The sequence below is a fragment of the Mustela putorius genome, unplaced genomic scaffold, assembly GCF_011764305.1.
Source record: "Mustela putorius furo isolate JIRA1106 unplaced genomic scaffold, ASM1176430v1.1 tig00003834_pilon_pilon_pilon, whole genome shotgun sequence".
Classification (NCBI taxonomy): domain Eukaryota; kingdom Metazoa; phylum Chordata; class Mammalia; order Carnivora; family Mustelidae; genus Mustela; species Mustela putorius.
In genome coordinates this window covers 95,327,260-95,352,461 of record NW_025421987.1, presented here as the reverse complement: position 1 = coordinate 95,352,461, position 25,202 = coordinate 95,327,260, and the positions used below count along the sequence as shown (strand labels likewise).

The following is a 25,202-nucleotide window of genomic DNA, read 5'->3' as shown; positions in this document are numbered from 1 at the left end:
CCTGTTCTTAAGGGTATCCATGGTAGCAGTGATGCAACATGCCAACCTAGCTCACTGTGCCTACACAAGTGGGAGAAGGGGAGGCGGATGATGGAAAAAAAAATCTCACTTGGAAAGGTGTTTTAGTATTAACATGATAGAATTACATCAACTATATTGTCAGACTTTAAAAACACATATAAGAACCAATAAGCTCTCTGAAGGTCAGAAAAAAGATCCAAGAGAGAAAACATGAAGCAATTTGGTTGAAAAGAAAATTAAGAATTTTCCTCTTCCTGCTGTAGTCATTAGTTAAACGTTCAAGGGTTTTATTTCTAATAATAGATGAAATTATTTAAATTTACTCTTTCAAAAGTAACTACAAATAATGTTTCAGGCTTCCTAATTTCAAACTTACATCTTTTCTCTTTGTTAACAGTTACATAATAAAAATGTATAAAAACTTCACAGTAATGATCCCATACTTTAACAATAGTAGCTCTCTTGTTTAGAAAGGGTCAAAGGCAAACATTCTTTTATTAAGAAGGGTAAGAATGAGAGAAGAGCAAGCATTTCAAGTAAGCTGACTATAATATCAAAACTAAAAATCAAAATGAGTGAAGTGATAAAAGGTAAATCACTAGAAGAACTAACCACAGACAACCATGAAAAGAACTCCTGGAGAAAAAGAACCCAAAACCTGTTTTCCAAGTTTTTTGCCCTTTAAACATTGTTTAAGAATATTTAATAAAACATTTTACTTAGAGGTACAAGACATCCCCTTATAAATAGGATGGGACCAGATAATGGGCATGTTTGTATCTGATTAAAACTCCTGTTTGAACTGTAACTCTTTGAGCAACAGGCAAAGAAAACTAATTTTCACCAATTTTCTCACTTCTCCTTTTGTAAGAAATAATTCACTATACGTGAACAGTATATTCTCAGAATTTACATATTTACTTTTATTAGTCTAGCAATCACGGTCATCTTAAGTTACAGAAATAAGAACCAACAAAATAAACTATTCCATAAAAGACCATGTAAAAATGGAAAATGTAAGCATCCTGAATCTTATACAATGACACATTGTCCAAAAACTGGTGCTCAGAAATAAAAGAAACCGAACTTGGAGATTAAGCAGAGCATGTTGCACTTTGAGGACAATAAGTAAAACAGACTTAAAAACAAGTACTTCCTTAAGGAGTACTTCTACAAATTTAATCATTTAAAATCCAAATCAACATCTTTCCAAAGGCAAAACAATCAGAACTTAACTATTCTTTAATTCTTGAAAAAAATTAACTTTTTACAATTGATAGAACAGTCCAGAAACCATTCTCAAAATGAGTTACACACACACACACACACACATATATATATATATTTTTTTTTGACAGACATCACAAGTGGGCAGAGAGGCAGGCAGGGGAGGGGGGGAGCAGGCCCCCCGCTGAGCAGAGAGCCTGATGCGGGGCTCCATCCCAGGACCCTGAGACCATGACCCAAGCGGAAGGCAGAGGCTTTAACCCACTGAGCCACCCAGGCGCCCCAAAATGAGTTATACTTTAAGCCATTATCACATGTTGGGGCAAAAAATAAAACAGAGGGGGAGAACTTTCATAATATATTTATAAGATTTAAATATAATCAAGGCCCTATAAACCTTTGCTATGGGAAAAGAGCTTCCTATAGATCTCAGAGGGAAAAAAAATCCACTCAATACACTATTTTTAGCCATTTAAAACACTTTAAAACATTTAAAATATTACCTTCCCTAAAGAATACAAACTAAGCATCACATGGATTCAACTATCTATTTTTAAATATATAACAATGTTACAGTTTGTTTTCAAAATACATTATGAACAAAAAGGCCTCTCACATTCTGTCACTAACAATGAAATGGAGAAAGCATACTATATCTTACCTTTGTGGTTACAATGCACAGGCAATCCATTACTTTACCATTACAATATTTTACACGTAAAGCAGATTACTGCAAACTATTTTAAACTCCATATGAATAAAAAACTTAAAAATAAAATTAAAAAATGAAGTTGTAAGATAAAACCATAGATAAAAAGTTGTAACTATGATCAGATCTCTCCAGAATCCATTCTTAGAGGTATTAATTTTTGTACTATCCAAAATACAAGAAACCAGAATGTGTCACGTGCCCTATAATCTTCTTTATGTAATCTATATCTGAAGAACTTGAAATTATCCCACAAAACACTGTGGAAGGTATCAGGGTTTATTCCGTAAGAGTTCACTGCTGCTTCAGATGCTATTTCATTAATCCCTCTTTCCAAGATATGAGGTTGACAAGGAGTCATCTGATGAAATGTTCCACAAAGAGGTTTCCCCGATATAAATTTAAATCTGCTTCTTGCTTGCTACAGTTTGGATATTCAAAAAAAAAAAAAAAAAAACTTCCAAAAAGAAAAAATCACTTAAAAAATGCAAGCAAACATTTCTTCCACTAAACCATTTCAGCAACTGCAGCTTGCAAAGTAATGACTTTCTCAAGCAGTAATGAATGGAATATTCCATGTGGTATTTTTAAGAAGGGGAGAAGGAAGAACAAAATGCAATAATTTAAAATAGTATGTCTAAAACTTACCTCTTCTCTCTTTACTAAAAAAAAAAAAAAAAAAAAAACCCAACACTTAACCAATGAAGCCAGATTTTAAATTTAGTGCCTTACTAAATCCATTTTACCTAGTCCTTTAGAAAAAAAAAATAAACACCACAAAAAGATAATTATAACTTTGTAGCACTACAAACTTCAACAAGACTTTGTTTTAACCCAGCAGTAACCTAACTACTTCTGAATTGTGAATTAATGTCCTATCCTCAAGATCACTGTGAAACAGAACTAGATAGGCTGACAGGGAACAAGAAAGAAAGATGCAGCTGGCTTTCAGTTTCACAAGCTTGCCTCCTCCCCTTAAAAATGTACAGTTAGGAAGAGAACTACCTGCAATCTCTGTCCATCAGGATTCCTCATGGTCTACAGGTATTATGAATGACCTCAATTCAAATTACTAAACTGTTGCCATTTGCCTCTTATAACCTAACTCCTACACCTAATGTTTCAGGTTGTCATGGGCTACATCAGCAACTTTAATTATAAGGGTTACAAGAAAGAGTTAATACATGTATACCACTTATATCTTTCATATAATAAGCATCATCATCATTATTATTGATTGGCTATTAGGTGATAGCTTTTTGTTTCAATTCTAATGGGATACGCGTAAGACATATCCAGTGGAAGTTTACCTTGAACAGAGTCTAACAGGACTACTGCAAGGATTAAACAATATGTGCACAGTACTAAAAGAACTGCCAACCTTGTCAAGTGCTCAATAAATGCCAGTTAGAGCTGTAAATCTATATACATAAATGTGGCTATGGGGGCTTGGGGTGAGCAGAAGTAAATTTCACCATGGGCCAACAAATCCTTTCCCCCATACAGAAGAGAGAGCCAGGAAATTACATGCTTGGTTGGAGATTGAGAGTACCCCCTTCTTCCCTTCCTACCACCCCAACAAACTTTTGCTCCTAAAATGAAAGAATAAGCCCACTCAAGGCTAACGACTCCACAAATAATGAAACTTTAACATTTTTTAGGAAAAATACTGAAAACAATTTAGATAATAGGCAAAAGAAAGGTATGTGAAACTCTTCATCTGGTTTCTCCCTTAGTGTTCTGAAATTTATGTGAAAATTTTATGATATCTAAAATAGTCTAGCCCAGAGAGAACACATTCCTAAGTCTGGCAGACCTCCCAGCAGTGGAGGTTGAAAATCACCATACCAAGAGTCAGAAACAGACTCTGTTAACTTTAAGTAGCCACCTTCTTTTGGGGCAGGAGGTACACCTCAGTGTCCCCCTTTATAAAATAAAAAAAAAACTCAGTAGTTTCTAAGAGTCCTTCAACTTATAAGATTTCTATGTCTCAGTTTCTCAGTTCATTGGATTCTAAGTTCTAATGGGGCAAGACTCAACTACCACTTTATCCCTAGCACCTGGTAACCAGAATGTAACATGGGCGCAATAAATATTTGTTGAATTAACGAATAGCTGTTCTAATATCCAAACTATAGGTGATTACAAAATTAAAAGACTTCTGAAATAACCCTGAAAATCAGATACCCCATTTTCCCAGTAAAACCTGATTAAGATAGTTTTGCCAGATCAAATATAAGCCTGTAAGAATAGAGATGAAATAATCGTATCTACTTTAAACTGGCTCAATTAATATATATATGCTTAACAACACATATTATTAAGACAATATGGCTAAAGCATTTTATTCCAGTCACATTCAGAAAACAATTACCATCAAATTCTTCATATTCACCTTAATGTTAGCGTCATCATTGTAATACAGCCACTTTTAAAAATCATCTAATCATTCTGACCTCAAACATCAATTTCACTTCCCTCTAAATTGTTTAGATGCTGCACTTTTTGAATCTATATATTAAAATGTCACCTGACATTTTATCTCAAATCATTATTAGTATCTATTCACATAATACACAATTTTCCCCATTTGTTATGTAGGTATATATCAGGATCTCTATAATATGGCCACTTTTATCAACATACTTTTTAATCTTTCAAGAAAGATTATATATTATATCCAATGCTTGATGATTTTTAAGGTCATACTCAGCCATGATTATTTAATGTGTTATATTCTACACTCACTGTATTTTCTATAAACATCCAAACTTGCATGAAGGACATTTCAAGCCTATGTGTTCTTCTTAAACTGTAATTTGTGTGCAAAATAATTTAGAAATTACCCTATAAAATGAGCAACTTCAGAAAGTCTGAAATATAAGCATTTGGGGATGGCTACACTTCACCTAATATTCGGGCACATAAGATAATTAACAGTATTTTAGAATACTAACAGCTTTCTATATATAGGCAACTGTTTCAACCATAACAGTACAGAGAAAGGATCAACTCTCCTACCTTAAAACTAAAGAACAGAACATACAAGAAAAAAAAAATATTTTTAGATATTGAACAAATGCAGTGCAAAACAGTGATCCTTGTGAGAAGAAAACAAATGAGGTTGAGTCCCATAAATGCCTCAGGTAACTAACTACCTGAAAAAAGTCTCCAGGCTGCCACAGAGGGAAGGGGAAAATAAACAAAGCCCAGCAATCTAAGGTAAGGAGAGAAATGAGAATTCAGGAAGGCTAAGGTGTCTAATATTCATAGGTAAGAGTACCAGGGAGAAGACAACTACACAGAGAGAGCTCAACAGATCCAGATAATTCTTCTCAAGTCTTCAGATTATTTCTGATCAGTCATACTTATAAAGACACTTGGGGAAAGAACTATAGAAAGAAACAGGCAGAACAATCCCAAGAGTTCCCACAGGGCCAAAAACAATGGAAAAACTCCTAAGAGAGTCAGAAAAGTGTAGGTACACCTCATTTTATTGCACTTTGCTTTACAATGGATTTTTCTTTGTTTTACAAATTGAAGGTCTCTGGCAACCCTGTGTGTCAAGCAAGTCTACTGGCGCCATTTTCCCCAAAGCATTTGCTCACCTCATGATTCTGTGTCACATTTTGGTAATTCTAGCAATATTTCAAACTTTATTATTACACTTGTTATGGTGATCTGTGATCAGTGACCTTTGGTGTCTGTATGGGAGCACCACAAACTGCACCTATATAAGACAGCAAACAATAAATGTTGTGTGTGGTCTGACTACTCCACTGACCAGTTATTTCCTGCATCTCTCATCCTCCTCTTGGGCCTCCCTACTTCCTGACACACAACAATATTGAAATTAAGCCGAATAATAACCCTATAATGACCTCTAAACATTCAAGTAAAAGGAAGAATCACACATCTCTCACTTTAAATCAAAACTATAAATGGACGCCTGGGTGGCTCAGTTGGTTGAGCGGCTGCCTTCGGCTCAGGTCATGATCCTAGCGTCCTGGGATCGAGTCACACATCGGGCTCCTTGCTGGGACGCCTGGGTGGCTCAGTTGGTTGGGCGGCTGCCTTCGGCTCAGGTCATGATCCCAGCGTCCTGGGATCGAGTCCCACATCGGGCTCCTTGCTCAGCGGGGAGCCTGCTTCTCCCTCTGCCTCTGCCTGCCATTCTGTCTGCCTGTGCTGACTCTCTCCCCCTCTCTCTCTCTGATAAATAAATAAAATTAAAAAAAAAATAAATAAAAAAAGAAAAACTATAAATGATTAAGCTTAGTGAAGGAAGCATGCCAAAAGCCAAGACAGACTGAAAGCTAGACCTCCTGTGCTGAACAGCGAAGTCATGAATGCAAGGAAAAGTTCCTAAAGAAAATTAAAAGTTGCACTCCAATGAACGCATGAATGATAAAAGCAAAAGAGCCTTATTGCCACATGGAAAAAGTTCTCATGGTCTGGATATAGGAGAAAACTAGATACAACATTCCCTTAAGCCAAAACTTAATCCAGAGTAAAACCCTAACTCTCTTCAGTTCTGTGAAGTATGGGAGGTTAGGAAGCTGCAGAGGAAGTCTAAAGCTAGCAGAGGCTGATTTATGAGGTTTAAGGAAAGCAGATGTCTGCATAACATAAAAGAGCAAGGTGAAGCAGCAAATATGGATATAGAAGCTGCAGCAAGTTATCCAGATCTAACTAAGGTAATTCAGGAAGGTGACCACACTAAACAACACATGTTCGATGTAAATGACAGCCTTCTATTGGAAGAAGATGCCATTTAGGACTTTTCATAGTTAGAGGAAAGGTCTGACTTGAAAGCTTCAAAGGACAGGCTGATTCCCTTGTTTGGGGCAAATGTATCTGGTGACTTGAAGTTGAAGCTAAAGCTTATTTGCCATTCTGAAAATCCTAGGGCACTTAAGAATTATGCTAAATCTACTCTGCCTGTGCTCTATAAATGGAATAACAAACCCTGGATGACAGCATATCTTTTTACAACATGGTTTACTGCATATTTTAAGTCTACTGTTGAGAGCTACTGCTCAGAAAAAAAAGATTCCTTTTAAAATATAATTGTTCACTGACAATGCACCTGGTCACCCAAGAGTTCTGATGTAAATGTATCATGAGAATAATGTTCTTTTCATACCTGCTAACACAACATCCACTCTGTAGCTCATGAATCAAGGAGTAATCTGAACTTTCAAGTCTTAAGAAATGTATTTTGTAAAGCTATAGGTGCCAAGGAATAGTAACTCCTCTAGTGGTTCTGAACGAAGTAAACTGAAAACTTTCTGGAAAGGATTCACCATTCTAGATGCCATTAAGAATATCTGTGGCATGGGGCACCTGGGTGGCTCAGTGGGTTAAGCCGCTGCCTTCGGCTAGGGTCATGATCTCAGGGTTCTGGGATCAAGTCCCTCATCGGGCTCTCTGCTCAGCAGGGAGCCTGCTTCCTCCTCTCTCTCTCTCTCTCTGCCTGCCTCTCTGCCTACTTGTGATCTCTCTCTCTCTCTCTGTCAAATAAATAAATAAATAAATCTTAAAAAAAAAAAAAAGAATATCTGTGGCATGAGAAAAACCACTCCTCCTGGAAAGAGTTCAAAATATGAACATTAAGAGGAATTTGGAAGAAGTTGATTCCAACCTTCATGGATGACTTTGAGGGGTTCAAGGCTCCAGTGAAGGAAATCATTGAAGATGTGGTGGAAATAGCAAGAGAACTAGAATTACAAGTGAACCCTGCAGATATGACTGAACTGCTACCTTATAACAAAACTTTAACAGATGAAAAGTTGCTGTCCAAAATGTAACACATAGGGAAAAGACTAAAAAAAGAGGTTCTTTATCCTTGCTACATCAATAAATTACTAATGAGTATGCAACATTTTAATACAACTAAAGATTATTTTTTTCAAGATTTTATTATCTTTCTGACCTTGTCAGAGAGAGACAGAGAGTGTGCATGCATGCACACAGGCAGGGGGAGCAGCAGGCAGAGGGAGAAGCAGGCTCCCTGCCAAGCAAGGAGCCTGATGCAGGACTTGATCCTAGGATCCTGGGATCATGATCTGAGCCGAAGGTAGACACTCAACTGACTGAGCCACCCAGCATACCATAAAGGTTCTTTATTTTTTAAATCTACCATTTATTGATACTTACTATGCGTGTCAGACTCTGATCTAAGTTTTGCATAAGTTACCCCATTTCATACTACAAGCACCATATGAGGTGAGCTCTGTTATCATCTCTACTTTGCAGATGATGAAGCTAAAGTAGCAAAATTAAGCAATTTGCTCCACATTATATAATGTAGTACAATATTTCTAAATATACAGATTTGGAAAGCCAAGTTACAGAATGATATGTATAGATCTCTCATTTTCAATATGCATGTCTGAGCTAAATACATTAACATATAGGATTAGTTGAACAAAAATACATCAAATGCTTAAAAGAGATTATCTCAGAGAAAAAATGTTTAAAAAAGACTTTCAATAACCTTTTGTTTTGTTTTGTTTTTTCGACATAACAGTATTCATTATTTTTTCACCACACCCAGTGCTCCATGCAATCCATGCCCTCTATAATACCCACCACCTGGTACCCCAACCTCCCACCCAACCGCCAATTCAAACCCCTCAGATTGTTTTTTAGAGTACATAGTCTCTCATGGTTCACCTACCCTTCCAATTTCCCCAACACCCTTCTCCTCTCTAACTCTCCATGTCGTCCATGCTATTTGTTATGCTCCACAATTAAGTGAAACCATATAATTGACTCTCTCTGCCTGACTGATTTCACTCAGCATAATCTCTTCCAGTCCCAACCATGTTGCTACAAAAGTTGGGTATTCATCCTTTCTGATGGAGGCACAATACTCCATAGTGTATATGGACCACATCTTCCTTATCCATTCGTCCGCTGAAGGGCATCTTGGTTCTTTCCACAGTGTGGCGACCGTGGCCATTGCTGCTATAAACACTGGGGTACAGATGTCAATAACCTTTCTGTGTGTGTGTGTGTGTGTGTATTTTTTTTTAAGATATGCCGGAATTATTTTGTAATCACAGATTTTTTTTTTTAAGGTAAATAACTGAAAATGAGAGAGAGCAGTAACTTTGGAAAAGGGGTGACAGAAGCCAGGTTACAGTGTATTAAGAATGAGAAGGAAAGAAAGAAAAAAGGTAAATTACTTTTTCAAGAAGAGAAGGTAAGCTATCAGGTCCTACTAAGAAGCACCTTTTTGTTTTTATTTTAGGAGAATATCTGAATATATTTAGAGGATAAAAACAGGTACAAAGGCCTGAGAAAGAGAAAGAAGCTACAAATATTAAATGAGAATAAAGAATGAGATTCCAAAGAGAAAGGGATCAAGAGCAAAACAGAAGCTATTAGTGCTAATTATCTGGCAAGGTGACTTTCCATAATTGAAAACATACTTCTATTAAGTTAGGAGTTTTTACAATAAGCACGTATCACTTTGCCAGTTCAAAAAGGGGGTGGGTAGGGTTTAAGAGCACATGAGGAGATATTGTTCTAATACTGAAAATAGTAACAGATGCCAACGCAGGTATGGAACAATCAAAATTACCTAAATTAGCTATTGGAAACATCATATAATCATACTCATAATTCAAGACATACTGGGATGCCTTCTTGCAGCATATAAATTTATAACCACTGTGGCACACCTAAACTTTAATGAAGACTTATTTTCTCAGTAACTGGATAACATTTTGCCAAGCTTTCTCCTAGATTAACAGTGTGACATAATATGGCAATTGTTTCACTTCTTTCACAGCACTTCTTTATACTTTGCTTCCATTTCAAAGTTACTGACTTAGGGGTATGTCCTTCAGTTCTTGTACTTGCAAGTATCATTTAAATGCTGGGATAAGATTGTCCTAAGATATAAACATGAAAATATAATGTAATAGTGAATGTAAAATAACAGCAGAGTGGTCATTGAAATCACCTGCAGATATCTCATGTACAATTCACTCAGTATACCTAATAATTTTTTCATTATAAGGGCTCTGCACAGGGGTTGTGCATTATTTCAAATTTTGTGTTTTTTATTTACTATTTCATAATATATTGCTTAAAAATTGGAATGAGAAAACACTAAATTTGGTGGTGGGCTGAGTGATGGAGAGGTCAAACTAGTGTCTCTGTGTCATATTACCTCTGAGAGAGAGAGAGACGTCTGCTAGAAAAATAGAACGTCAAGGAGAAGAACCTTGAGTTCTTCTGATGAACAGGAAAAGGCACCAACCACCAGTACATGATTGCCAATTATTTCAAAGGCAGGAATTCAAAATTGTGACAGTTCATAAAGCTGTATTATAAAATTTTGTCAGCTCTCTTCCAAAGTCCATAGTAAGAACCAAAGTGGAGGTCTGCTTCAGGGATACAGAATTATAGGATAGGTAGTGCCAAAGACTAAAAATGTACTGAATTTGAATATGAACTGATAATAGCACTGTATAAATAATGGCATTATATTAATTTTAAATATCCTGTCTTGTAATTGCATACTAGGCATTTTTAGACATATTCATAAAAAAATAAAAAAATTTTAGAACAATATCCTTGTTCATAGGAGATACATGAGGTACTTAAGGGTAAAAGATTCACGATGCCTGCAATTTGCTCTCAAAGGGGTCAGCAAAAATAAAAGCTTATACATATGTGCGTGTTTACGTACAGAAACAAGAAAATGTGACAAGATGGCAGTTTATCTTACTATTCTTTCAATTTTTCCAAAGACAGAAATTGTTTTCAAAATACTAAATTTGGGGGGGGGGCGCCTAGGTGGCTACACTCGTTAAGTGTCTGCCTTCAGCTCAGGTCATGATACCAGGGTCCGGGGATCAAGCCCTGTGTCGGGCTCCCTGCTCAGCGGGAAGCCTGCTTTCCCTCTCCCAATCCCCTGCTTATGCTCCTGCTCTTGCTGTCTCTCTCTCTGTCAAATAAATAAAATCTTCAAAAGAAAAATTATAAAAAACAAAAAAAAACTAATTTTTTTTAAAAAGGACTGAAATAGAGCTCAAATAACAGTAAAATGTTAAGTCCCATAAGAAAAGTACAAAGTGCTACAGGTATTCAGAAGAGATTAGTTTTAGCCAAAAGATGGGTTGATGACCTCACATGGAAGATTTCTGAGCTGGGCCATGCAAGATGGAGTTAATGTAACGGACATTCCAGTTGGAAGGAATGGCATAAAGAAGGACCTGGAAACAGAATTTCAGGAAAAACAAATACTCTACCTTCAACCCAAAAGTAAATCTATAAAAGGTAGTGCTGGTAGTGTTTGTATAACTTTAAATGTTTCTACCAAGGAAATAGGAGTTGAGCAATTAGTTATTTCCTTTTAAAAAGGAATAAAGCAAATGAGGTAACTATTTAAAACTTTTCTTTTTCATTCTTTCTGAAAACAAACCAAAACAGCAGTTTACTCTAACATAGAAATTATCAGTCTATGGATAGCATTTTTTTTTTAAGATTTTAGTTATTTATTTGAGAGAGAGAGCACACACGTGAGTAAGAACAAAGGGAGAGAAACAAGCAGAGTCCCCACTGAGCAGGGAGCCCTACATGGGGCTCAATCTCAGGACCTAGGGATCATGACCTGAACCAAAGGTAGTTTAACTGACTGAGCCACCCGGGCACCCTGAACAGTATTTAGTAATTCTATCTTTTGGTGAAAAATAAGGCAGTGAAAAGTGAATATATATTCCCCATTCGTGATGTAAACTAACAACTAAAAACCTTAACAATTAATGAAAACTTTAATTGGAATTTATCTATACCTGCTCAGAACTTGATGAGATTTAAAAACATTACTGTAAACTAATGACCAAGCTCTCAACAGTGAAGTAGTTTTCGTTAAGAAAAATGAAAGAGTGATAAATGATTAAAAATAAAATAGTTCTTGCTTTCTGGGTATTTTTTTTTTAAGATTTTATTTATTTATTTTACACAGAAAGAGAGAGAGAGAGAGAGAGAAAGCGCAATCACAAGTAGGTGGGGGGGGGAGCAGGCTCCCCACTGAGCAGAGAGCCTGATGTGGGGCTTGATCCCAGAATCCTGAGATCATGATCTGAGTCGAAGGCAGAGGCTTTCACCCACTGAGCCACCCAGGTGCCCCTGGGTATTTTTAAAGCAAAAACTTTAAAAGCTAAATTAAAAAAAAAAAAATCCCACCTTATTTCAGAAAAGAGATTAAAATAAGTATTTTAAATCAGAAGCCATTATTGCTGGCTGATTCTAGTTCTGAGACAGTGAAAGCTCAAAATGAACTTGGGAAAACTGTGCCAGAAAGCAAGGACATGCTCAAAAACTCAGGCAGTCATGTCAAAAGGACCCAGACCCTTCAAGGGATTCCCCAAATGTGGAGTAATTTGAGTAACCTATAAATAAAAATCTCTCAGTCACTAAATTAGTGATAATTTTTTTAAAGATTTTATTTATTTATTTGATAGACAGAGATCACAAGTAGGCAGAGAGGCAGGCAGAGAGAGAGAGGAGAAGGAGCAAGCTCCCTGCTGAGCAGAGAGCCCGATGTGGGGCTTGATCCCAAGAGCTTGAGATCATGACCTGACCTCAGAGGCTTAAACCTCTGAGCCACCCAGGCGCCCCATTAGTGATAATTTTTTAAAAGGAGAGAGAGCAACAGAGCACTCAGTTCGTTAGGTGTCTGAATTTGGCTCAGGTCATGATTTCAGGATCCTGGGACTGGGCTGCGTTTCCCTCCACACTCTGTGGGGAGTTTGCTTCTCCCTCTCTCTCCCTCTGCCCCACCCTCCACTCGTGTGCTCTCTCAAATAAATAAGTAAAATCTTTAAAAACAAACAAAAAAAGAGCAACAAAAAAGGAAAAGACTTAATAGCCAATTTTGAAAGGGAGTATTGCACAAACTTTTACTCTATATACTAACATTAAAAGAAAATAGAAGCTTTACCCTGCTCATCTTTTCTTTCCTTTTTTAAATGACATTTACTTTTTGAAGAGACCACATCAGCTGTCTTACAGAATACCACATATTCTATATTTATTGAATTTGTCTCCTCACACTAAGTCATTCCACAAAGCCCTGTATTTCCGGTAACAGGAAGTTAGACATAAAGGATGATTAGACTTATTTTTGGTAGGTAAACTTCATAATGATATACTGAATTTCATACTGTATCCCACCAGGAAGTGCACACCATTCCATTGTAGAGGTATGTTTTTTCTTTGTAATTATTAAGTATCTGTAGGCAGGCACTTCAGCAACTCATATTGAATAAATTTTTATCTGACTGACTCATTAATGATCTTTCCCTAAATCACTTATTTCATTAGGTTTCAAAATATTGATTCCCCACACCCCAATTTTATCATCTCATTTGTATTTATTAGCTGTTATTCTTCTGTAAAAAAATACTTTTCCCTGGAAAAGGAAAAGGAACCTTTACAAGGGCAGGGTAAAAAGCTTATTTATCTGGGGACAGTAGTAAAAATGAACTGAAGAGAAAATAAAATATTATTAATTTTGTTAGTAGTAATAACAGTATTAGGGTTATTTACATAGGAGAATGTTTAACTTTTTTTTTTTTAATTTATTTGAAAGAGAGATTGAGATAGAGCACGAGCAGGGGGAGAGGCAGAGGAAAAAGCAGACTCCCTGCTGAGCAGGGAGCCCGACAAGGTGCTTGATCCTGGGACTCAGGGATCATGACCTGAGCTGAAGGCAGATGTCAACTAACTGAGCCACCCAGACATCAGGACGTTTGACTGTTCTTACTCATTGGAAACATATACTGAAGTTTTCATAGTTTAAGTGCTTGATGAATGGAACTAATTTTCACATAATGTACCAAAAATACACATACACAAAGAAAGCAAATATGACAAAATGTTAGTAATTGCTGACTCTATAGATATTCGGAGGTTTGCTATACTATATGGACGTTGTATTATTCCCTTGATTTTGTTGGAGTTGGAAGATTTTTATGATAAAGCTAGAAAAAAATATAGCCACCATTAGCCTGTTACATAATAACAGTATGGAAAGAACCAAAATTCTCACTTCATTTGGTAAGTATTTACTGAATAGCTACTACATATAAGTACTACATATATTTTAGTAAACACAAGTCTCTAGCCTGAAGGACAGCCTAGTAGAGACCAAAATAACACAAAATCTGTAATTTCACAGCATTTAATTACAATACTGATGAGTATTATCAAGCAGAAGCAGAAAGTACTATAACACAGGCTCTGATAATCTGAGAGGTAAAGAAAGGCTTCTACCAGGAAGTGACCACATAGTTATCCTTAATTCTCTTGCAGTGATCTCCATCTTACTCTCACAACCCATTTCCAATCTGTCCCAAATACTCATGTTCTACTTTAAAATATCCATAATTCAGCCACTTAGCACCTCCATTATCACCACTCTGGTTCACGCCTACATGCATCCTTAACTGGATCACTGAGACAGACTCCTTAACAGGTCTCCTGCTTCTACTCTTGCCACAAACTATTTTCAACAAAACAGCCTAAGCGATCCTTTTAAAGATTAGGTTAAATGTCATTCCTCCAGTCCAAAACCCTGAAGAAGCTTTACATGATCTGCCTCTGCCTTACCCTCTGACCTCATCTCCCACTACTCTTTCCCTTACTTAATACCTTCTAAACATACTGTCCATCTTGCTATTTCTCATACAATTCAGCCTTATGCCTTATAATCTTTGCACTGATTATTTCCCCAAATAGCTGCATCAACTTCTAACTCTCTGTACAAATACCATGTTCTTTAAAATCAGGCCTATCGTGAATAACCCTAATAAAAATTGCAAAGTGTACGGGAATGTACTTTGTAAAACTGGAAAGGAATATGACATTCCTCATACCCTCACTCAGCTCTTTTTTCCCTTCCATATCACTTATCGCCTTCTAACATACTAAATAATTTATTGTTTATTACCAGCATGGCCACTAGAATATATGCTCCATGAGGACAAGGATCTTTGCCTTTATTCAAGCCCATTGTTCAATGTGTGATACATACCAGATGCTCAATTATTTGTTGGAAGAACTGACATTTAAAATAAAATGCTAAAAATAAGCAAGAGTTGGCAAGAAAGAACTTCCTATGCAGAGGAATTATGTGGGGACCCTGAACGAAGAGAAACCAGTAGCCAAAGAATGAAAGAGTTTTACAAGAGTGGAAAAACAGGCAGTGGTCAAATAATTAGAATTTCTGAGTCTCTTCAGAAATCTCCCACTTCATTCTGAGAGGAACAGAAAGCCAATGAAGGGTGATGAAATGACTTGTATTTTATAAAAACAATCTTGGAGGCAAAGTGGTCATAAATGGAAAAGGTGCAAGTGTGAACAGATAGGCCAAAGAGACCATTACAATAATCTAGGCAAGAAATGAGGGTTGTTTAGACTAAAGTGCAAGAATGGAGATGTGCTGTAATGCTAATTCATGTGAAATTTTGCAAATTCTGCAATATGGATTACAGATGTAAATGTGCAAAGTGAAAAAAAAGTTTTTAACAAATAATAAAGTAGGATAACTTTATGACTTTGAAGCTGAAAAACATTTCAGTAGGCATAAAGAGCATTAACCATTAACCATATATTAGATTTAAGAAATAATAAAAAGGTATCATTAGTAAAAGCATGCCTCAGAGTGGGAGAAAATGTATATTATACATATATCCAACAAAGGAATCATATCCAGATAGAGATCTCCTACAGATCAATAAGATGAAAAACAATGGGGGGGGGATGAGAAACTTAAATAGACACTTCACAAAAGATAGCAAAATGAATAAACATATGAAAAGGTGTTAACTATTAATCTTGATAAGATAAGGAAAATGCAAATACAACAATATGAAGTACCATCGCACACCTACTGAAATAAATTATTAATAAAAAGACTGACAATAACAAGCAATGGTAAACTTGTAAAGCAACCAAAACTTGCATGTACTGGTTGTAATTATAAAAATCAGGCATAACCATTTTGCCAAACTGCTGTTATTGTGTTCCAAAATTAAACATAAGCATATCATTTTCACAACTGGGTATATAAACAACAGAAACACATACACAGGTACACCAAAAAATATACACATAAAAAAATATGCACCAAAAAATATACACGGTTCTACCATAACATTTTGAAAAAGCAAATATGTTCCAATACGATTGACATATTAGGGAACAACGGTAGCTAATTTCATGTTTGCTTAAGTCCAATCTCGTCCATGTGAAACACTAGGTGAGAACAGAAAATTGCACCCAGATGAAACAAACCAGAAAGAAATACACAGAAGCACACATTTCAGACCTTAGCTTATTGAATGTTAGGATTCATAGTCACCCACACCTGTTAATAACCCTACATCCAATTTCAGATAAATTCCTGGGCTAGCACTGGGCAAGAACTCACAAGTTGAATCTTAACACACAATCCTGTAAGTGTGTTTAGAAATTGTGCTGCCATTTTTATCAAGATATTATCTTTTTTTATATGTTACTCACCAAGTTTTGAGCTTTGAGTCTCTAACTCCATTTTCTACATAAGCCCTATAGTTTTTACTGCACAATTTTGCATTTTGAAGTGATTTTTAAGAACATATATGTTGTGCTATGGCAGAACTTACTATAAAATAATGTTTAAAGCAGTACTAACACAAAACTGAAAACAACACAAACAGCCATCACCAGAATGGATAAATATACTGCAGTATATCTACAATGGAATATTATACAGCACAAAGAAGAAAAAAAACTTCCACTCTTGGAGGAAATTCTCAAATATAAGAAAAAAGTTAGACGTAAGAGAGTACATACTGTATGAATCTGTTAAATTATAGTTTTAGGAGAGGCAAAACTCATCCATGGGGTTAGAAATCAGGATGGTTCTTTGAAGAACAGGATACAGGTAGTGACTAGGAAAGGTACAAGGAAGATTTCTTTTGTAAAATGAGACATAATGTACATACCAGGAAAATTTACCAAATATTAAAACGTACAATTCACTGGTGTGCAGTATACTCAGAGTTGTAAAACCACCATCACTATCTAATTCCAGAACCCATTAGCAGTCATTCCATTTTCTTTTTCTTAACTGGGTATATCCACAATGCAGTAATTCATCAAGCTATACATTTATGATTTGCGTAGTTTTATGTATAAATACTACCCAGTACACTTCAATAATTTAAGTCAATGTTCAGATTCAACCGGGTGGAGTGAATACATGCTTTTTACTATCTCCTGAAATTTTACTTAAATTAAAGCAGACAGAATTTTTTTAAAGCACTAAATCAAAAGGTCAAAGAGAAGGGAAAAGAATCTATATTCCCTACTCAGAGAATTTCCTTCCCCTAAAGATGAATTCAGAAGTGCTGAAACATGGAGCTCAGAGATAGTAGAGATAACTGAAAATGAGTACATTACTGAAAAGACTAAGTGTGTATTCTTCTAAATATATACCTGGCAATATTATTTTTCTTTTTACAGTCATATTATACCTCCTGATATGTAATCACTTAATAACATAGAGAGGATATGGAATCTATATTTTTATGACTGCTTTTTCATATTGCATTAAGTGGCTGTACCATAATGTGTTTATCCAGTTTCCTTTTTTATACAATTTTTTAAAGTAATCTCTACACCCAATGTGGGGCTTGAACTCACGACCTCAAGATCAAGAGCTTGAAATACTCTATTGAGCCAGCCAGGCATCCTTAACCAGTTTCTTACTGATAATAATTTAGATGGTTTCCCTGTTGATTTTTATGAATATTACAAATAATACTACAATGAACATATATATATATATAAATACATATTAATTTGTGTAATTATATCTGGAACATGTAGCTAGATCAAAGGATATGAATATATACTGTTGTCTTGCAGAAAGGTTGCACCACTGTACCTGCTTCCAACAGTATAAAAGAGTTTGTTTCCTCACATTTAATTAATCTTTGACAATCAAATTAGTTAAAATACTCCCCTTGTCAATTTGATATGCATGCTTTTGAAGTGAGGTTGAGCATCTCTTCAAAGGCTTACTTGATCCATTGGTAATTCTTTTTCTCTAAACTGCCCATTCACTTCCTTTGGTCACTTTTTTATTGAATGTTGATGTTTTTCTTACTGTCCTGTAAAGAGGTTTTTTTGAGTTGAGAGGGGGGAAAATTAGTCCCTTTTTATAAATGTAACAAATTCCCCCATTTCTCAATTGTTTAATGTACCTTTTCAAGATATAATTCTCTAACTAAACTTCAAATAATCAAACTTTGTGATGATCACAAAGAAATTCCACAAAGTCAGCATTCTTTTTTTTTCCTTCCATTTTACTAAGTAGAGCACAACGCAGGGCTTGAACTCATGACCACGAGATTGAGACCTGAGCTGAGATCAAGAGTCAGACACTTAACTGACTGAGCTACTCAGGTGCCCCCAAACTCAGCCTTCTTAACCTTTTAATTCTTCTGGATTTTGATTGCTGTCATGCTTAGAAAAGCTCTTCCTATCCAAAAATCATTAAAATGGTGATTTTTATGGTTTCACATCAAAAAAGAAAACCAAGCCTTTGACTCTTTGGTGTGCTTGCAATGTACTATCAAAAACAGAACTGCCATAGGCTGAATGTGTCCCCCCACAAAAATTCACATGTTGAAATGCTAAACTCCAATGCGATAGTATTAAGAGGTGGGGACTTTGGGAGGTCACTGGGCCATAAGGGAGGCTTTGTGAATAGGATTAGTGTCCTTATAAAAGAGACTATGGTGAGCTCTCTCACCCTTCCTCAACATGAGCACACTAAGAAAAGGGCCAACTAGGAACCAGGAAAGTGTATCTACCTGTGACCGGATCTTGGACTACCCAGGTTCCACACTGTGAGAAATAAATCTGTTGTTTATAGGCTACCCAATCTGTGATACTCTGTTACAGGAGCCCAAAAGGACTAAAATAGGATACTGCATCCTTTTCTGTTGGAATTTCTCATTAAATCAGACAATTTCTCCTACTCTTGCCTCTTGGTTCCTTTTGAATACTCTTCCTTACCATCTCTAAAATTCACTCTTATTTTAGGATAGATTTGTTTCCATAAAAATGACATGCGTTATTTTTTTTAAGTATCAGAGAAAAGTACTAAAAAGAAAAAAGTCCCCATCACCCAGAAACAATCATTAATATTGTGCAAACATCATTCCAAACAATATACTAGGTATATGTTCAAAATAGAAGACAGATATACCAAACACAAAAAAGTTCTAAGAAAATGGAATACTGGGGCGCCTGGGTGGCTCAGTGGGTTAAAGCCTCTGCCTTTGGCTCAGGTCATGATCCCAGGGTCCTGGGATGGAGCCCTGCATTGGGCACTCTGCTCAGAAGAGAGCCTGCTTCCCCCTTCTCTCTCTGCCTGCCTCTCTGCCTACTTGTGTTCTCTGTCTGTCAAATAAATAAATCTTTAAAAAAAAAAAAAAAGGGGGATGCTGCCATGTCACTGCAAAAATAAATGGCATTGATTTTCACTTTACAACATCAGAAGAAATATAGGAAATGAAGTTACAAGGCCACAAATTAACTGACAAATGAAGATCTGGCAAGTTAGATCAGTTAATAACAAAACAAAAAGGACAAGAAAGAAAAGTGAACAAATGTCTACAAGACAAAGATTTTCACTTTAAGAAAGTAAGAGAAGCATGCCCTGGAAATTGCTCTATCTCAAATACTTCTTTTGCAAAAAAAAACAAATCAAAACAAAACAAAACAAAAACCCTCTTTATGATAATCCTACAAAAGTGAACATGAAGTAAAAGAGATAGTAAGATTGTGTTGCATACAACTTTGTCACAAAAACATTACCTTTCTGTTTACTACCTACCAACCTATTTTAAGGTGGAGGAGGGGAGAGAAGAAGAGGAGGGAGAGAGAATCTTTAGCAGGCTCCACACCCAGTGCAGGGTCCAACTAGGGGCTGGATTTCACAACCCTGAGATCATGACCTGAACTAAAATCAAGAGTCAGACCCTTAACCAACTGAGCCACCCAGGTGCCCGCATTACCTTACTTTTTTATCCAAGAATTAGTGCACAAGTGCCATAATAACCTAAAATTTGTATGAGATAAAATATTTTCATGATTTTCATATTATTTTTTAAGTTATAGTCAAATAAAAACTTCCTCTGCATTTGTCTTAATTTGGGTCAGTGGACTCTCTTCAACTACAAAACTTTAAATAAGGTGAATTAAAAGTTCGAGATCTCTTTTCAGTCCTAAACATCATCCTCCAAGTGTCTAAAGCAATCGAGTCAAATGCCTCTTAGCCAAGTTTTCTGTCCAAATTAAGCATACATAAATGGGGAACAGGGGAATATACTTTCCTTCTACTCTCAAAAAAGTAGAAATGAAACCTATAAACATTACAGGGTTTTTTGTTTGTTTGTTTGTTTTTTAAGACCTTAGGACTGTCATCCATCAAGTGTGTTTCAAAACTATTTACATTTTCAGGCAAGCATCTATCAGGGTATTCTGTCCTCTCTACAAAACAGTACTTCTTTTGAACTAAACTTAGCTCACTATAGATTTGACACATACAGATCTTCCCTTCTTTAAAAAAATCTGGGACTTGATGGACACATCTCCATGATCCCATTACTAAGTTTAAATGTGAATGGGTGTAAATTTCAAGCACACTAGAGCATTTTCATGTGCCAAGCCCTAAGCAACATTTTAATCATAATCCCTTCTCATCCATTTTCCTAATTAGACCTCCCATTTATAGTCTGAAAATTCTTGTTCTCCTATTCTCCTTTAACATGTCCATACTACACCCTTTAGGAGATGCAGAAACCAGTATTGCAAAGGGTCTTTCTAAATACCAGTGCCTCACTTTACACAAGTTGAAATCTTCCGATACTCTTCTTTTTTTTTCCCTTAAGATTTTATTTTTAAGTAACCTCTACACCCAACGTGGGGCTCTAGCTCATGACCCTGAGATCAAGAGTCACACACTCCACTGACTGGGTTAGCCAGGCACCCCTGAAATTTTCCAATACTACTCATAATGGAATTCAATGCCTTCCTGATCTTTCTGACTGAACTCTATATAGAAATTAACTTCCACTGTGCAGTATTATCCACTTATTTAACCTTAATGAACATTTATTTTACTGGTTACATTGAGCCAGCCACTATCTAAACAATCTCCTATAAAAATAGGCAAATCAACTATAAGAACTCTATGCATTATACTCATAGTTGAACATAATCAATGAGACAATAGAAGACAATAGTTAAGTAATTAAATAAGAAACTCAATTCTCTTAAAATTTAACATGTCTCCTCAAATGCAAAATTTTTAAGCTAGGAAAATAAATGTGAAATAAAAACTGTACTAATAGTTAACATTAAAAAAAATCTATTTGGAATTGATCATAAGGGCAAATGATTTATCAACAAAAGGGAATGAAAATGGAAATGATCTAAGAGTGATAAAAAAGAGATTAAAAAAAAAAAGACACAGAAACAATAAACATACAAGTGCAGAACAGGATCAGTAAAGAGAACCGTGATCTGTTACAAGGTCTGAAATCTAAGGGTAGACTTGCCCAAACTAGCTAAATAAGCTGGGTCAAGTCATTCCTTTTCTTTTGGATCTCAGTTTCCAAATCCTTAAAATGAAAAAGAGGGATCAGATTTGTTGCCTGCTTTAAAATTTTAGAGTTCTATGTGACATAATATAAAAAAAGAAAACTCAGAAACTGTCTGCTTCATTACCAAAGGGTTGTCTGGTTGCTGCCCACCACTACTTTTCCCTGATTTATTACTCACCAAACAGAGGCTGATTCAATTTTCCAAGCATTTCTCTAGTACAAACAAACTAGAAGGGACTAGAATCAAATTCAGTCAGACAACCACATTCAAATGACTAATGTTTGTCAGATAGAAGCCTCATTACAAAATGCTTCATATATCTCTGTTCTAACTCTACCAGCAACAATACGTTACAACCAAAAAAAGAACATTACTAAAACAGTTCTTAAAACTTAAAGAAATATAGTTTTAACTACAGAAAAATGCTGAAACCAATGCTAACCTTAAGATTTACTGATCAGTCTTTAGTGAATTTTATTAATGCAATCTTCAAGTCAAATAAACAGAATCATTGGAGTATATGTAGCAATTAATCGGCCCAGCACAACAAAACTATATTCTATTTCTCAAAACAAACAAACAAAAAAACAGAGTAAAATCACCTTTTCAAAATACAATTTCATTAAGGTATCTCATGCAAAGTGTTCTTTTAATAGTCTAAAGCCAAGTATTTCAGACCTCAAACCATTTACAACATGTTAAGAAAGGGGCATCAGAGATTCTGAGCTTTTCTCTTAAAAAATATTTGTAATCTCATGATATTTCCACATAATATCCATTTTAATAAAGTGAAAAAACTTAGCAGCCCCAATAAATTGATTATTAAAAAACAGCCTCAGGAAAAAATTTATCTTACCTCTACACTAGGGCTAAGGCTGCTTGGCAGTGTTTCTGAAGTCACAGTAGTGCTTGGAAGGCTGGAAATTTCCCAAGTATTCACAGGCTGTATTGGTTCAGACTGCTTTGAACGATCTATACATTTTGGATTATCCAGTAAGGTCACTTCATAAAATTCTTGAATATCTAGAAGTGAAGAAAAGAAAAAAAAAATCAAAGTATTTAGATTTTCTAATTAAACTATGCATTGCTGAAACAGCATTAACTCAAAAAGTAAAATAAGCCCAATCTTATAATGTACTTAAACAGTGAATATTTTCTCATTTTATTTTGTCATAGTTACATCAGAACTTGCAGGGCATAGTGTAAAAGTCACAGGCTTTTTACACTTCAAAGTCAGTGCTGAGTTCAAATCTCTATTTCATCATAAATTAGCTGCCTGTTCAGGCAAGTTACTTAACCTCTGATAACTTGCCTCTTTATCATGTGAATTGTAAAAAGTACTGAGTATAATACATATGAAGCCCACAATGGCACCTAACAGGCTCCTAACCAAAGCAGTTAATATCACTACTATGAATTTTGAAGATGTGAGTCATTACTGATATTTTATCTTCATACCACCAATATCTCCTCAATATAAACCCCTCACATAGTTTTAACTGTCCTTCTAACCAACATGAACAAGAAAGTGAAATACTAAATTAAATATTTTATATTTTAGAAATAATCAATTAAACATAACAAAACTAAAAAATCCATAAATTTATTTAAAGTAGCACAGGACAATTTAAAAGATCAATTTACTTTGCTGTCAACTAGAATTATATAAACTTAGCATATTAACACTGATTTTTCATGCCATTCAGAAAGCTCTGAGTGACAGTTACATAATGCTTAAGTTCACCACTATCAGTTCTTTATTCACCTAGTTGTGTATTTTGAGTTAGTTTTTTAAATGGGAGAAATTATTGTTTTAACAGCAAAGGTGGGAGAATATCCTATACAGAATTATTTAAACAGAATAACATTTAAACAGAAGTAACATTTAAACAGAATAACTTTTACTTATTTCTATGATGAAAAGATTAATATGTCCTTTAAAAAAGTCAGAAAATAGTAGAGACAAAATAACTCTCTTTTAATAACCAGTAGAATTGTAAAACTTTCTAAGTAAAGAGCTCATAAAAACTAAATCAGCATAGTGAAGATAGTATCAACCCACTTTACAAGGTGTTAAGAATATTACTAGAGAAAATTGCATATGAAAGTATTTTATAAACCATGAGTTAAGTATAAAAAACTGTTCACATAACCATCAAGAAAAAAATTATTATAAACTCAAATTAAGAGCATCAGCTACAAAGTGTTCTTACCAAAAACTGCTTAACCTGAACCTAAATCAAACCTTCAGAGCCAACTTGCAGTTCACAGGAAATAAAGAAGCTAGAGAAACAAGTAAAATGACACCAAAAGAGCAAGGGGGAAAAAAACAGATTCAGAAGGGGACATTCCATAAGACAAATGGCCAGTTTCTCTACCAAGTCAATGTCATGAAAAGGAAGAGAAATTATTTGAGAAGAATTTTTTTTTTTAAATAAAGGAAATGAAAAAAACACAGCAATTAACTGCAATAAGTGAGGCTTGACTGGCAGGAAGGGGCAGGAGGATATAAAAGACATTGTGATAATTAGGGAAATTTAAAAATGGACTATTTTCCAAAAATACTACAGATTTTTTTTAGGAGATGTGTATATATATATATATATATATATATATATATATATATGAGACTATGTATACATTTCTGTGGCAGGACATACACTTCTACATATATAAGAAACACATATTTATTATACACAGAGGATATATATTCATAGATCTATAGAGAAGGAGAAATATCTTCTGCAAGAAAATAAAGATATCAGAGCTCCTAGTGTAATTATGCTCCCCAAAAGTGCTGAATATTGAGTAATTTGAGTAATTGGATGATTACCAATCTCAAGGTAAATAGCCCACATCACCATAAAAAAACTTCATTATATTTTCTATTATTACAAGTCGAGTTTGAAATGTTTACCTTCTGTGACCTTTTATTCTACCCTTAACAGATATACTGCTGTATTATCCTTCAATAATATCTCTAACAAATATCTCTATCAGTACTGTCCAAAAGAACTTTCTACAGGGATGAAAATGTTCTATAGCTGCACTCTCCAATATGGTAGCCACTAGCTACACATGGCTATTAAGCACTAAAAATGTGACAAGTGTCACATTTTTGTGAGGAACTGATTTTATAATTTTATTTATGTATAATTAAATAATCACAAACAGCTAGTAGTTATCATATAGGACAACAGAGATCTAGACTAGTATAATTTGGAGTAACATTTTACTATTTAGGAAGATCAAGGAATAAAATGCTCCCTATGTGAATTTTTCAAAAGTCCACTCACATCCTGCTACTTACTGTCAACTGAAATGCCTCATCTCTTAAAAAGTCCTTCTAATTTGCAGTGCCTGAGCTCTTATGGACTGAATATGAATCAAATATTCATATTATTTTAACTATATCAGGCTTAAGACAACATAAACTGAGTAAACACTCATTAGAATGACTATTATCAACAAAACAGGCTAACAGGCTTTGATGAGGATGTAGAGAAATTAAACCCCTGTCCACTTATTGGTAGGAATAGAAAATGATATAATCATTGTG

General features: G+C 35.2%; 1 protein-coding gene across 9 annotated transcripts in view; it reads right to left on the bottom strand.

Annotated features, from left to right (window-relative positions):
• DLG1 (discs large MAGUK scaffold protein 1) overlaps positions 1 to 25,202 on the bottom strand; it is a 255,607-nt gene that overhangs the window by 215,776 nt on the left and 14,629 nt on the right. For 8 of the 9 annotated variants that reach the window (XM_045088103.1, XM_045088104.1, XM_045088102.1 and 5 more), the window contains exon 4: positions 22,500 to 22,666. In XM_045088103.1, the coding sequence (XP_044944038.1) occupies positions 22,500 to 22,666 (167 nt within the window). Of the gene's footprint in view, positions 1 to 1,909; positions 2,010 to 22,499; positions 22,667 to 25,202 lie in introns of those variants that run through there. The other variant, XM_045088111.1, reaches the window with a different exon arrangement.